Here is a 13,285-nt window from a genome sequence, read left to right on the forward strand (position 1 = left end):
ACAAATTTCATCATTTCTCAATTGCTTTTCCCCCTTCAACTTTCTGTTCCCTTCAGAATGTAATTTAAAGGCAGTTGAGCAGAGAATTCAACAGAGATAGATTATCCTGGAGAGAAATCTAAATAAGTTTCTGCTCTGGTAATCTGAGCAGGACCAAATGACTTGTTCTAACATCAATATTGTTTTTTCTCCAACTTCTTCATCTTTTTTTTTTTTAATAAAAAAAGAAATACTTAAAAGTTATGGAACATAAGAGTTTCTTTCTTCCATCAGTACTGGGAGCACATAGAAAATACCCGGCCCAGAAATTGTACATCTAGCTATATATTGTAGAAAAATCCTTATACGTGTTTACGTGAAAGCCTGAACAAGTATGAACACAGTAGCGGTGTTTGTATGCCACAATGTGGGAACAACTTAACTTGCCTTCAGCTGCAGGCTGGTTAAATGAATCATAGTACCTTAATCCCATGAAATGGCATGTAGTACCCAAAAAGAATGAGGTGGGAAGAGCTATGGAACCATTTGATAAGTTAGAGGAAGAAAAAGACTTGTAGAACAACATGCATAGAATGATTTCATTTATGTTTTTAAAATGGTATTTATATATGGTGTGGGAAGGTATGACTGTTGCAGGGGAGAGGCGGGGAAAAAGATGGAGGCAGTAGTGGATTTGATCAGTTAGGCTATGGAGGGAGAGAGAGTGAAAAGGACTGTTTTCTCTTTATTTCTTGAATTTTTTACAGTAAAATATTTTCCTGTATTATTTTTATAAATAAGTGTGTGTATGTGCAAGAAATTTTTTTAAATGCCCTATTTTTAACAAATTCATCTAACCTAGATATTCCACCAAGGAGAATGAGCCCATCCAAGATGCTTATTTTAAATTCATCAATGTCAGGCTGGGCACAGTGGCTCACACCTGTAATCCGAGCACTCTGGGAGGTGGAGGTGGGTGGATCACCTGAAGTCAGGAGTTCAAGACCAGCCTAGCCAACATGGTGAAACCATGTCTCTACTAAAAATACAAAAAATTAGCCAGGCATGGTGGCGGGCGCCTGTAGTCCCAGCTACTTGGGAGGCTGAGGCAGGAGAAAGGCTTAAACCCGGGAGGCGGAGGTGGCAGTGTGTCAAGATCGAGCCATTGCACTACAGCCTGGGCAACAGAGCAAGACTCTGTCTCAAAAAAAAAAAAAAAAAAAAATTCATCAATGTCAAAGAGGCATAGGATTCCCTGGTTCATCACAAATTCATGTGGAGAGGGAGACTGGGAAAATACATTAAGGAGGTATCATGGGGAACTGGCTTTCAGTAAATACAGCATAGACTGATATGCTGGCTCAGAAGAGGAGTTTAAAAAATGACTAAACTAGAACTACCGTCACTATTAGTAGAGGTGGTCTTTGGTCTTTTATCTCCAGACTCCTCGTTTCTGAAGTACTGGCTCACATGCAGACAGATTTCAGAACCACAAAGTGGAACAGAAACTGTGAGAATTGCCCTAGTCTTCCTGTTTTTTCCTTCCTTTACAAACCAGTGCAAAGATTGGTGTGTTTTAAACCGGAGATTTGATTATTCTTCAGGTATGGTGAGTCCAACAGATAAGAAGACAACTGCCATTGAAAAGATTGTTTTACTCCCAAATCCCAAGAGCAAGGGGCATGCCACCCAAGCAGGGCCACACAGGGGGAGGTATGGGAGGAAAATGTGGGCATGAGCCTTTTTTTTGTGGTTTCCATGGGAAGGAACAGGCAAGACAGAATAAGCAGGCTTAGGACTGGCCAGCGGGAATACTTTCAGTGGGCTCTGTCACATAGGGGTGGTCTCTAATCATCTAGTACCAGCCCTGGGGTGCTGAGGACAGGTGCACAGTGGCTGGGAATATATGAGCTCATTAAAGGAGGTGGTCAGGACCGTGGGCCCTGAATAGATTCATTTGGATGTGAAAGGCACATTCAAAGAATTCCATTCACTCTCTCTGGGAATCAGCCAGCCACAGGAGAGGCAGTCCATCCAGGGTCGGCAAAGGCTCCGAGATGTCAGAGCATCAGTAATACAGAATAAAAGTGCATGGGGAATACACAGTGGTAAAGATGCAAGAATAGCTATGCCTTTTGAGGTTTCATGCCTAGTTTTTATATTAAGGCAGAGTTTGAAGGCAAGTTTAGAGAGCCTTCCTTGGACATGCCAACCTTTAAATACAGTTTCTTGGGGCCATTTTTGGCACTGTAATTGAGAAATCATTCTCCCAGTCGTATTTCAGGCAAGGGAGATATGTGAAATCTCTTTTTTTACATGTCTGGATCTTCTCAGCTACCATCGTTGGTCTGTAAAAGCAAAGTACAGTTTGTTTTCTTCCTTTCTCTCTTCAGGCTATCTTACATGTTGGTTTTGAATTGTAGATTAGATGTTTCTAGAAGTAGTCTTTGCATCTTTGCTGGTTTATGTGGTTTTGTTTTGGTGTTTCAGTTGCCAGCATCACATTGTAAAGCGCCTCATGGTTTTCTGCATTGACTGCAGGCTGGAAATTTGGTTATTTTCTAAAGATCAGGAAATTGCATTGGCCACCTTCTAAGCCACATATTCATTTGGGGGAGAACCAGATTCCTGATTTTTCTATTTTGGTTCTAGTGATCAATTAGGTGTTAGAGGTTTAAAACATTGCTGAAAAGAAATTTACCTTTATATGCTATATTTCTAATTTTTAAATTTTAACGTTGGCCTCCTAGCTTTCTGTGGCCTAAAGTTTATTAATTTCTTAATTGTCTGCTTAGATTTACTATTTTCATTTTTTTAACTAATGCATTTGCTATTACAGGCATTTTTCTTTAACAACTTTTTTGAAGTATAACTTACATACCATAAAATGAACTCATTGTAAGTATACAACTCAGTGATTTCAGTAAATTTAAAGGGTTGTGCAGCCATCACCGCAATCCAGTTTTATAACCAAATGGTTTACACCGAAACATCCCCTTGTGTGGACACTTGGATTTTATACTGCCCTGTATTTTATTTTATTTTTTATTTTATTTTATTTTATTTTGTTTTTTGAGATGGAGTCTCACCCTGTTGCCCAGGCTGAAGTGTGGTGATCCAATCTCAGCTCACAGCAACCTCCACCTACTGGGTTCAAGCAATTTTCCTGCCTCACTCTCCTGAGTAAGCTGTGATTACAGGCCACCATGCCTGGCTAATTTTTGTATTTTCAGTAGAAATGGGGTTTCACCGTGTTGGCCAGCCTGGTCTTGAACTCCTGACCTCAAGTGAGGCCCACCTCAACCTCCCAAAGTGCTGAGATTACAAGCTTGAGTCATCGTGCCCAGCCTGCTGTGTATTTTAATAACTGTATAATATCAGAGTGATTTTTGGATTTGAGAATAGGTTTTCTTGTTTTAAAATAAGTCCTTCTGACTTTATTTTTTTATATAAAAATAATATCTGCTCTCATGCTTTTCCAGCACCTCTAGCAATACAGATTTTTGCTTAAAGGGATGGATTGCTTTGTTCTGTTCACTTTGATTTTCTACCTCCCAAAGACCAGACACTCCCAGGCAGTCAGCTCACCCTCACACCTCGGTTCTCATTTAGCTGATTTATCTTATCCCTGCCATCCGTCGGGCTGGTCCACAACACATCATACCTTCTCTCTTTCTCAGTGACTCACTCATCTTCTTCTAAATTCTTTAACTCTTCATAATTCCTTCTTTTTTCTTCTTTTTTCATGTTGTTCTACCCAAAGCCAAAATTATCGAGGAAGGAGGGTCAGACCATACCCAGTTTGTGAAAAGGGAAACCATTGTATTTTCTTTTTTCCCCATATTAACCCCAATTCCCCCTGTGTTTTACGGGTCAGTCATAAACCAGGTCCAATGGTTGTCCCTTTGCAGCAGACAGCCCACAGTATTTTACTTCCTGGAGCAGTGGTGAGCTTGTCGTAGTGTAAAAGTTAAAGCAACTTCATGATGGATGCTTATCCACCATCTTGGCTTCTGATTAACCCCAGGTCTTAGAAGGCCTCTGAGATTTCCAATTTATCTACTGTTCTTTGTGCAAGAGCACGTACTTACGGTAAGTGCTGCCCTTAGGTCAAAACAACCTTGATGTTACCATGCTTCGGTTGTCCTACACTTTCTTTTCAATCAAGCAGACCCTTTCCGTATAGTATATAAGCCCTGCGTCTGGGAGAATAATGGCCTGGGGATCCACTATCTCATCTCACTGCTGCCCAAGACCCAGCCGTGGCTTCTGTTTGTGAGTCCCTACTACAAATTCAGAAGATGAATTGGTCAGCCTTTCTTTGTCCTCTCAGCTTCCTCAGACATGAGGGGTAGGTGTGCATACACCTGCCTGCTGCAGAACACTTTGACCCCACTTAAACTTAGCTCTGACTTTGGAAGAGCTGCTGAAAGTAAAACCAGAAGAGAGGCATCGTGCATACCTTGTTAAGAGAGATGGTAAGAAGAGAAGAGTTCCTGGCTGGGCGCAGTGGCTCACGCCTGTAATCCCAGCACTCTGGGAGGCCAAGGCGGGCGGATCACAAGGTCAGGAGTTCGAGACCAGCCTGGCCAACATAGTGAAACCCCATCTCTACTAAAAATACAAAAATTAGTCCGGCATGGCGGCGGGTGCCTGTAATCCCAGCTACTTGAGAGGCTGAGGCAGGAGAATTGCTTGAACCCGGGAGGCAGAGGTTGGAGTGAGCTGAGATTGCACCACTACACTGCAGCTGGGCAACAGAGTGAGACTCCATCTCAAAAAAAAAAAAAACAAAAAACTGAAGAGTTCCTTACAAGGAAGAAGCTCCTGAGAGTAAAGTGGAATTATGTCACTTTACCGTGACTTTCAACCCCAAGTAAACTAACAGTCAGATTGCCTTCTGTTTTTAGAGCCTTGCTGTTTTCCTATACATTATAATCATTCTCACAACGCTGTTGCATCATGGAGAAAAAGGGAAGAACATTAAAATCTCTTTCTGCTCTTCCACTTACTGCTGTGGGACTCTGAGCAAGTTCGTTTTGCTGGGCCTCAGGTACCTCATTGTAAAATGGGAATGATCACACTTTACAGGATTGTGGTGAAGATTAAGTTAAGTAACATAATTTTTCACGCTTCTCAAAATGATCTGTGCATTCGCTGTGGGCTCAGGGTTCTATACCAGGAATGGACAAAGCCATAGAAGAAATAAGCCATCTCTTTCCAGCATGTCACTTTAACTGGGAAATTGGTGGTGATGGAGCGGGAGTATTTTCTTATTTAAATTAAAACAGATATATTATGTGATTTCTACATGTACTTTTAAAGGAAACTTAATACATTAAAGAAACGTACTTTCTTTAATGCTTGGCATGGGCAACTTTGAGTCATACTCTGGAACCCCTAGTATTCTCCCTTTGTCATAAGGAATATTTCCATGGAAAAGTTTGAGAAGCACTGGTGCGTGAAAGCATCTGGCATAGTCTGTGCCACGTAGCACATTCTCATTTAACTTCCCATGTCTGTTTGATAAAGTATCCAACTGCGTTTCCCTAGCACATGCTTGATAACGTCTCTTGGATGTGGCTAGCATTGAACTTGTCATGCATCCTCCACCCCCGATTCTCACCCCGTATTCCCCGCCTTAGTCATGGACAGCACTGTCCATTGAGTTATGCAGATCAGGAACCAAGGCATCCTCCTTGGCTTTTCTCTTTCCTGCATATCCCTGTCCAAGCTTCAACATCTAGTCGTGTCTGCATTGCCACCTTCACATGTCTTGGGTGCATCTTTTGTCACTGTCAACAGCATCTTCATCTCAGCTGCCATCATCCCCTGCCTAGATGCCTGCAATCGCCCAGTCATTGGCCTCTTTCCAATCCATTCTCTGTATTAAAGTGAATGTTCATCTTTCATATCCTCAAAGCTGATCATTTCTTCCCATTGCTCTTAGAATAACATGGTCCGTGAGGCCTTCCATGGCCCAGCCTCCTACCCCATCTCAAACATTCTTCATCTGATGCAGGCAGCTGCAGCCACACCAGCTTTCTTTCTGTTCCTTCCTGGCACCATGATTTCTCCATGTGGAGGGGGCTGCTCTATCTGGAGCATATCCCTCAGCCCCTACCCAGCCCTTCTCAGCTCAAAGATCTCTTCTTCAGAAAAGCCGTTTCCAACACCCCCATCAGGGACAATATTTACCATATGCTCTGATAGGAACTTGTCCCTTTTCTTAAGGAGGACTGATCTCAACTTGTGGTCACACATTAAGTAATATCATCATTTGATGATGGTCTGAATGTCACATGAGTCTGTAAACTCTATCATGGCAATGGCTGTCTCTTTGGTTACCATTATTTCCAGCCCCAGCCGGTGCCTTTGACTGTGGACAGCGGATCCACAGTTGTTGAGTGACAGCTGATGTCCAGATGACTGAGTGCTTAGCCTGAGAACATCCACATTTCTCTTAATAGCTCAGGATCTTGGACCTCCAAGTCCAGGGTTCTGCTCACCTCATTGCAGATCTTCCTTTAGTGCTGTAGACCAGGTCTCTCCACTTTAGTCTGTGGTTTAGAACACCTAGGAAACCTCATTTTGTTTAAGAGAAATCTGTTTTATTTATGTGGTTAAGTACAGAAGCGGAAAGCACCTCTTTATATTCAGATGGTTTTTTGTCACCAAAACATCTGTAACAAACCCCGTACTTAAAGCCCCCCTGCTTCACCTTACCTGTCCAGTCTTCTTCCACTGTGCTTCTGTGTTGCTTAGTAGATCTTTTCTTTTCTTTTCTTTTCTTTTTTTTTTTTTTGAGACGGAGTCTCCATGGGTTGCCCAGGCTGGAGTGCAGTGGCGCAATCTCACTCACTGCAACCTCTGCCTCCTGGGTTCAAGCAATCCTCCTGTCTCAGCCTCCCAAGTAGCTGGGACTACAAGCATGTGCCACCACGCCCAACTAATTTTTGTATTTTTAGTAGAGATGGGGTTTCACCATGTTGACCAGGCTGGTCTCAAACTCCTGACGTCAAATAATCCACCCACCTCAGCCTCCCAAAGTGCTGGGATTACAGGTGTGAACCCCCGCACCTGGCTGCTTAGCAGATCCTTTCAAATCAGGCAGAACTTTCTAACCTAACTGCGTGCAACTCCCCATCCCTTCTCCAGCCCTTCCCCAAGTTCTGAATGGAACATCTTTCTGCCTTCCTGCCATCATATAATGTCATCTGGTTTGACAAAACTCTTGAACCCCCACACAAACATTGTTTCCATGTTTCCTGCACCCAGCTTTCCCCCGTGTCCTCCCATACAGCCCTCCTGCCGTCACTTCTGGGGGAACAGATTTATGTCTCTATTTTAGGATTAATATGTTCCCCGTCAGCTCTATGTGAGTGCATCCTAACCTAACATTTATTTTTCTCCCTCATACCACTTAATTCATTATAATTTAAGAGAGGGAGCTAGAACGTAACGTTTTTAAAATAGTAAGTTCCAAAATATATAATTAGTGATTCTCAGCCGAGTCATGCCTGAAAATAACCCAGAGAGCTTTTTTATCAAAATGGAGATGTCCTGGTCCCACCCCGGACCTATGAAACTGGAGTGGCTGGGCTGAGGCATCAGTGTTTTCCCAGTGTGGCAAAGTGACTTGACTAAGGTCACTCGACTCATGTCCCATAGCTTAGAGGGTGGCAGAGTTAGAACCACAATCCTTGTTGCTTGCTTTCTTTCTAGTTCTTCTTCATATTCTTTGGACTAAATTCCGTTGAGGACAGTGTGTGTTTAATTAATCTGTATCCGAATTTGTCTGCATAAAGTAGTTTCCTTATTTTATAGCTGATGATTTTCCCCTGAATATGGTTTCAAAGGCTGTGGAGGTTGAGTCAGTGTGTACCAGAGACTGCGCCAGCTGCTGGAATAGCCTTCTTTCCTCCCCATGTTTGCCCGTGTCCCTCCTTCGAGCCACAGGCCTGCCTCTTGGGCCGCCCCCCACTTCCCCACTCCTGGGCTGTTTCTACTTGATTTGCCCCCCAGTGCACCCACTATTCCCTCTTCCTTCCTCCAGCCCCGCTGCCACCTTCCCAAGCACTTGACCTAGGGGCATGGCGGGCCATGGCGGAGGTGTATTGGGTAACTGAATAGTTCCTTCTCCACTCGGCTGTTCCAGCTTGGAGCCTAAGAGAAAAAGGCAGTGGAGGGGCCGCGCCATGGAAGCCACCCTACCTTTAGACAGTATTGCCTCCGGACCCTGGGAGGCCACACCAGAGAGCTTCTCAGAAGACATTTTCACACCATTTTTAAAAATAGTTGGAAAGCAACGGAATCCTCAGTGAGGCGTGATCTCTGTGAACTGGATGATTGAAACAGCAGTCCCTCCTGGGAGGAAATACCATGTTCAGGAAAGTGCAGTAAGACGTGAGGTTTGGCTGACATCCCAGGTGGCGTTTCTAGCATTGAATCCCAGTTCCTTTACTCAATAGCAATGTGACTCTGACAAATTGTTGAGCTTTTCTGTGCTACAGGTTCAACCGTAAATTGGGGTTCAATTAAATAAGAATGCCTACCTCGGCTGGGCACGGTGGCTTACACCTGTAATCCCAGCACTTAGGGAGGCCAAGGCAAGTGGATCACGAGGTCAGGAGATCGAGACCATGCTGGCTAAAACAATGAAACCCCGTCTCTACTAAAGATACAAAAATTAGCTGTGCGTGCTGGCATGCACCTGTAGTCCCAGCTACTCAAGAGGCTAAGGCAGGAGAATCGCTTGAACCTGGGAGGCAGGGGTTGCAGTGAGCTGAGATCGCCCCACTGTACTCCAGCCTGGGCGACAGAGTGAGACTCCGTCTCAAAAAAAAAAAAAAAAATGCCTACCCTGTCATAGGTGGTAATTTGAAGATTATTGGAAGCTTAAATGACATAATCTGATTAAAAGGCTTATTATGATAGTATCAAAATATATTAACTGGTATGTCTCATTAGCTCATTGTGCTCACATTAGCAAAGCACAATTTACAGAAGCTTTCTCGTACATTACATTGCCATATGTGTTAACATAGGATGCTTTAGAAGACAGCTTTGTTACCTACTCACATCTGCCTCCCTGTTTGTCTTTTGTTTGTAGCCCTGGAAAGGAAAATATCTATGAGGCAAAGCAGAGAAGAGCTGATAAAGCGAGGAGTCCTGAAGGAAATCTATGATAAAGGTAAGGAGGATTGGTCTGCCGTCCCCGGACCAAAGAGTCATGTCTGGGATCTGCATGCATATTGCTTGGAATTCTATTTCATTTTCTGCATCACCAGATATCAGGATTTGAACCGTTAAAACTCCAGACAGTTCTGGTGAGAAAAGAGAACATAGCAGACAGTGCTGAAGCTGTCAACATTATATGAGACGAAGGAAATAAAACTCCCTTTTCTGAGCATTGAAATCAAACCACAGGAGGCTAAGCAAAATGATGTGGCCCCCAGGAATGAATGATACAGGCAGTGGTTGTGAGTCTGCTGGTGTGCAAATACACACGACCAGGGTGCAGTCACCTGTTTAGGCCCTTTCAGCAACTAGGGATTCCCTAGACAAATGCGAGAAATCCATAATCACCTAGGATTTCCTTAACATGTTTTTGTTTTTTGTTTTTTTGGTTGTCCATCTCGCCACAATAGAATAAATTGAAGGAGATAAATGTGTGATATATGACTATACATTTAAGATATTGTAAATGATAATATTACGGTGCTTCAAATGCTCTGTGAATGTGTCCACAGGTATTTGTTGGTGAATACCACGTGTCCTTTGCTTATTGAATTATTGCCTTTGAATATGAATGTATGCAGTGATCTACATGGCATATCAAGTGTCCTTCACTCCTCTTTTCTAAGAGCTTTGTGGTATTTTATTTTATTATATATATATTTTGGAGATAGGTTCTTGCTCTTTTGCCCAGGCTGAAGTGCAGTGATGCAATCACAGCTCATTGCAGCCTTGACCTCCCAGGCTCAAGGGATCCTCTTGCCTCAGCCTCCTGAGTAGCTGAGACCACAGGTGTACATCACCACACCTGGCCAATTTTTGTATTTTTGTGCAGACAAGATACCACTATGTTGCCCAGGCTGGTCTCAAACTCCTGGGCTCAACAATCTTCCCACCTCAGCCTCCCAAAGTGCTGGGATTACAGGCATGAGCCACCACGCCTGGCCTTTGCAATTTTCAATTGAACTTGCATGCATGCACCTTCTCTTCTTGCTCCTCCCTCCTCTTCTTCCTCCTCCCTCCTCTCCCTCTTATCTCTGTCTCTCACTCTGAGGACTACACTCCCTCTGTTAGTGCTTTAAGTGAAATAACAGACTGTCACTTCCAATCTTGTTACAATCATCAACAGTGATTGTCTATGTCAGGTCTTCTGATGGTTTCAGGCAGGTGTTATCTGGTGGGCCAGATTATTAAATCACATAATATTCTACTTTAACGATCCATCCTGACAGTCAAAGTGCTCCTGCAATCTGCCAATGCAGTCCATTTACTGTGTTTTTGTAGGTCTTCTACATGCCTCATGTGTGTTCTACTACAACAAGGCAGGTGGTATTTCTGGGTTGTGGCGCATCTTTGAGACTCCACTGTTTTGTGAGTTGGTTCTTATTCCTCTGGTGAACCCGACCTCCTTCATTCTTGTCATGGGCCTTCCCTGTGGTACTTTTGAAGTATTTTCTCTTAGCACAAATTACTGGCCTGAAATGCAAGCGAAAAGTGGCCTATCTCTTGCCCTGCCCTGGTGGCAAGGCATAATGGAGGCAGAATGTGAAGGTGCATGATTCCAAACTACGTTCTGTCATTTATCAGAACCTCCTGGGGTCAAGGAAGCCCTATGGTAAGCCAGCTTTAACCGTCGACTTCTGTGTACAACCATACCAGCGTACCATTTTTTTGATGGATTAAGCTCTCCAGGAAAAGAATCCATAGTTTTGTTGCATTTCTTCAATGTCTTGCTGCTTGTCTGATCCCCCAACCCTCCCTTGCTTTGTTGTTGTTCTTGTTGTTGTTGTTGTTGCTGAGACAGAGCCTCCCTCTGTCACCCAGGCTGGAGTGCAATGGCACGATCTCAGCTCACTGCAACCTCCGCCTCCTGGGTTCCAGTGGTTCTCCTGCCTCAGCCTCCTGAGTAGCTGGGACCACAGGTGCACACCACCACACACGGCTACTTTTGTATTTTTTTTTTTTTTTTAAGTGGAGATGGAGGTTCACCATGTTGACCAGGCTGGTCTCAAACTCCTGACCTCAGGTGATCCACCCGCCTCGACCTCCCAAAGTGCTGGGATTACAGGTGTGAGCTACTGCACCCGGCCCCTCCCTTGTTCTGACTTTAAATCTCCATGCTTCATCATAAGCTCCTTTCCCCATATTCACCCCCCAGGAGAGATGGAAAATGTTTAATTAAAGGTATAATATTATATAATAAGCACCCGAGTGCTTAAACAAATATTATTGTTACAGCCAAAACTTGTTCAGATCCAGTTAAACAATCCCTCTTCTCCCTCAGGAATATTCTGAAGTAGAGAATGCACGTACTGTAGCATTTATTATTTCCGTTACATCTAATAACTGGGTTAAGATAAGAATTGCCTAAGTGGCTTCCTGACTTATAAAAAGAAGTCACAAACTGTTGGAGCAAAAGCCTCATTTGATAGGGAAAGACACAGAGGATCCCTGAGATTGGAGGGTCCCTGAGGCTGCTCTCAAGGAACTCTTGACTGTTGGTGCCCCAAGTCCTCACCAACAGTTAGGAGTCCCCTGAGAGCAGGCGATGTGCCTCTGTCACACTTGCTTCTTTCTCCATCAGCACACATGGAGCTGACACAGGACCTGCACTCAGTAAGTGGCTGCAGGCCAGGCGCAGTGTCGCATGCATGTAATCCCAGCACTTTGGGAGGCCAAGGTGGTGGTTCACTTGCGGTCAGGAGTTCGAGACCAGCCTGGCCAACATGGTGAAACCCCGTCTCTACTAAAAATACAAAAATTTGTCAGATATGGTGGCGTGTGCCTGTAGCCCCAGCTACTTGGGAGGCTGAGGCAGGAGAATCACTTGAACCCAGGAGGTGGAGGTTGCAGTGAGCCAAGATTGCGCAGTGTACTCTGGCCTGGGCAACAGAGCAAGACTCTGTCTCAACAAAGGAAATAAATAAATCTGTACATACATACATAAATAGGTGATTGCAGAGGGAGGGACCAATCTAGTCCCCACCTGTCACTTGTCACCACAACTTCCTGTTTTACTTTGATCCTTGCACTTATCACTGTCTGTTCTTTCTGTTGTTTGTTGACTGACTTTGCTCACTAGCACATAAACTGTAGGAGAGCAGGGGCCTCAGAGGCTGCGATTCCCCAAGCCCCAAATCATGTCTGATATAGTTTAGATGCTCAAAAATGTTTGCTGTTTGGATGATGGAAAGAGGAGAAGAGACAGGCTAAAATGAAAACTTCATTGCACATAGTAGTGTATAGGTTTGTGTTTTCTATGGGATTTTCTGATAAAAGCATTCATTTTGTATCTCTGTGGATATTAATCTCATTGCCTCATATTATAGTATATCTCCAGTTAGCAGCATGAGCCCTGGAATCAGATTCAATTCTAGTTCCACTGTTGACTAGCTGTGCAACTTTAGTCAAGTTGCTTAACTTCTCTGTGCTTCTCTTTCTTTATCTGAAAGTAGGGATGATGTTGTGATGAGGATTACAGGAGATAGCACATATGAAATAGAACAGTGACTTTTTTATAACAGTGACTTTATAGCAATCTATAAATTCTCAATAAGGGTTAACATGCTGTGATTGTTATTAGTCTCATCATCATCATCATTGTCCTTTATATTTTCTTCAAACCCTTTATGTGCCTCACCCTAGGTGACCCTATCAACAGGCGCAAGAATTCAGAAGGGTGGACATCACTGTCCCCTTTTGTCTGAGGATTTAAAAAGTACAAAGATCTATGACCTCCTCAGAATGGCCTTCGTGTCAGTGTCCACCGAGAACCCAGTCTTCTGTACCCGAATTCGATTCCACCTGGCTTTCCTCTTAGCCTCTAAGCAAGTCATTTTCCTGTCATTTGTTCTTCCCTTTCTATAATATCATTCTTCTTCCTGTATCTGAGATTCCGGGGGGTAAAGCAAATTATTGCCACAACCTGATGAACAGCAAATGGCAAAGAGACTTTGTTTTTTTAAGTTGTTCATTTCAAGGATAAATCTCATAGATTTGGAGCAATCATTCCATATTGCCTGGCTGCTAATTCCTCATTTTGCACCATCTCCTTGTGTTAGCACACATG

At 43.6% G+C, this 13,285-nt stretch overlaps 1 protein-coding gene across 9 annotated transcripts in view; it reads left to right on the forward strand.

Annotated features, from left to right (window-relative positions):
* PHACTR1 (phosphatase and actin regulator 1) overlaps positions 1 to 13,285 on the forward strand; it is a 594,370-nt gene that overhangs the window by 451,352 nt on the left and 129,733 nt on the right. For all 9 annotated transcript variants that reach the window (XM_032141776.2, XM_032141777.2, XM_032141782.2 and 6 more), the window contains one exon: positions 9,092 to 9,172. In XM_032141776.2, the coding sequence (XP_031997667.1) occupies positions 9,092 to 9,172 (81 nt within the window). The remainder of the gene's footprint in view (positions 1 to 9,091; positions 9,173 to 13,285) is intronic.

This window comes from Hylobates moloch, unplaced genomic scaffold (assembly GCF_009828535.3).
Source record: "Hylobates moloch isolate HMO894 unplaced genomic scaffold, HMol_V3 SCAFFOLD_20, whole genome shotgun sequence".
Classification (NCBI taxonomy): Eukaryota; Metazoa; Chordata; class Mammalia; order Primates; family Hylobatidae; genus Hylobates; species Hylobates moloch.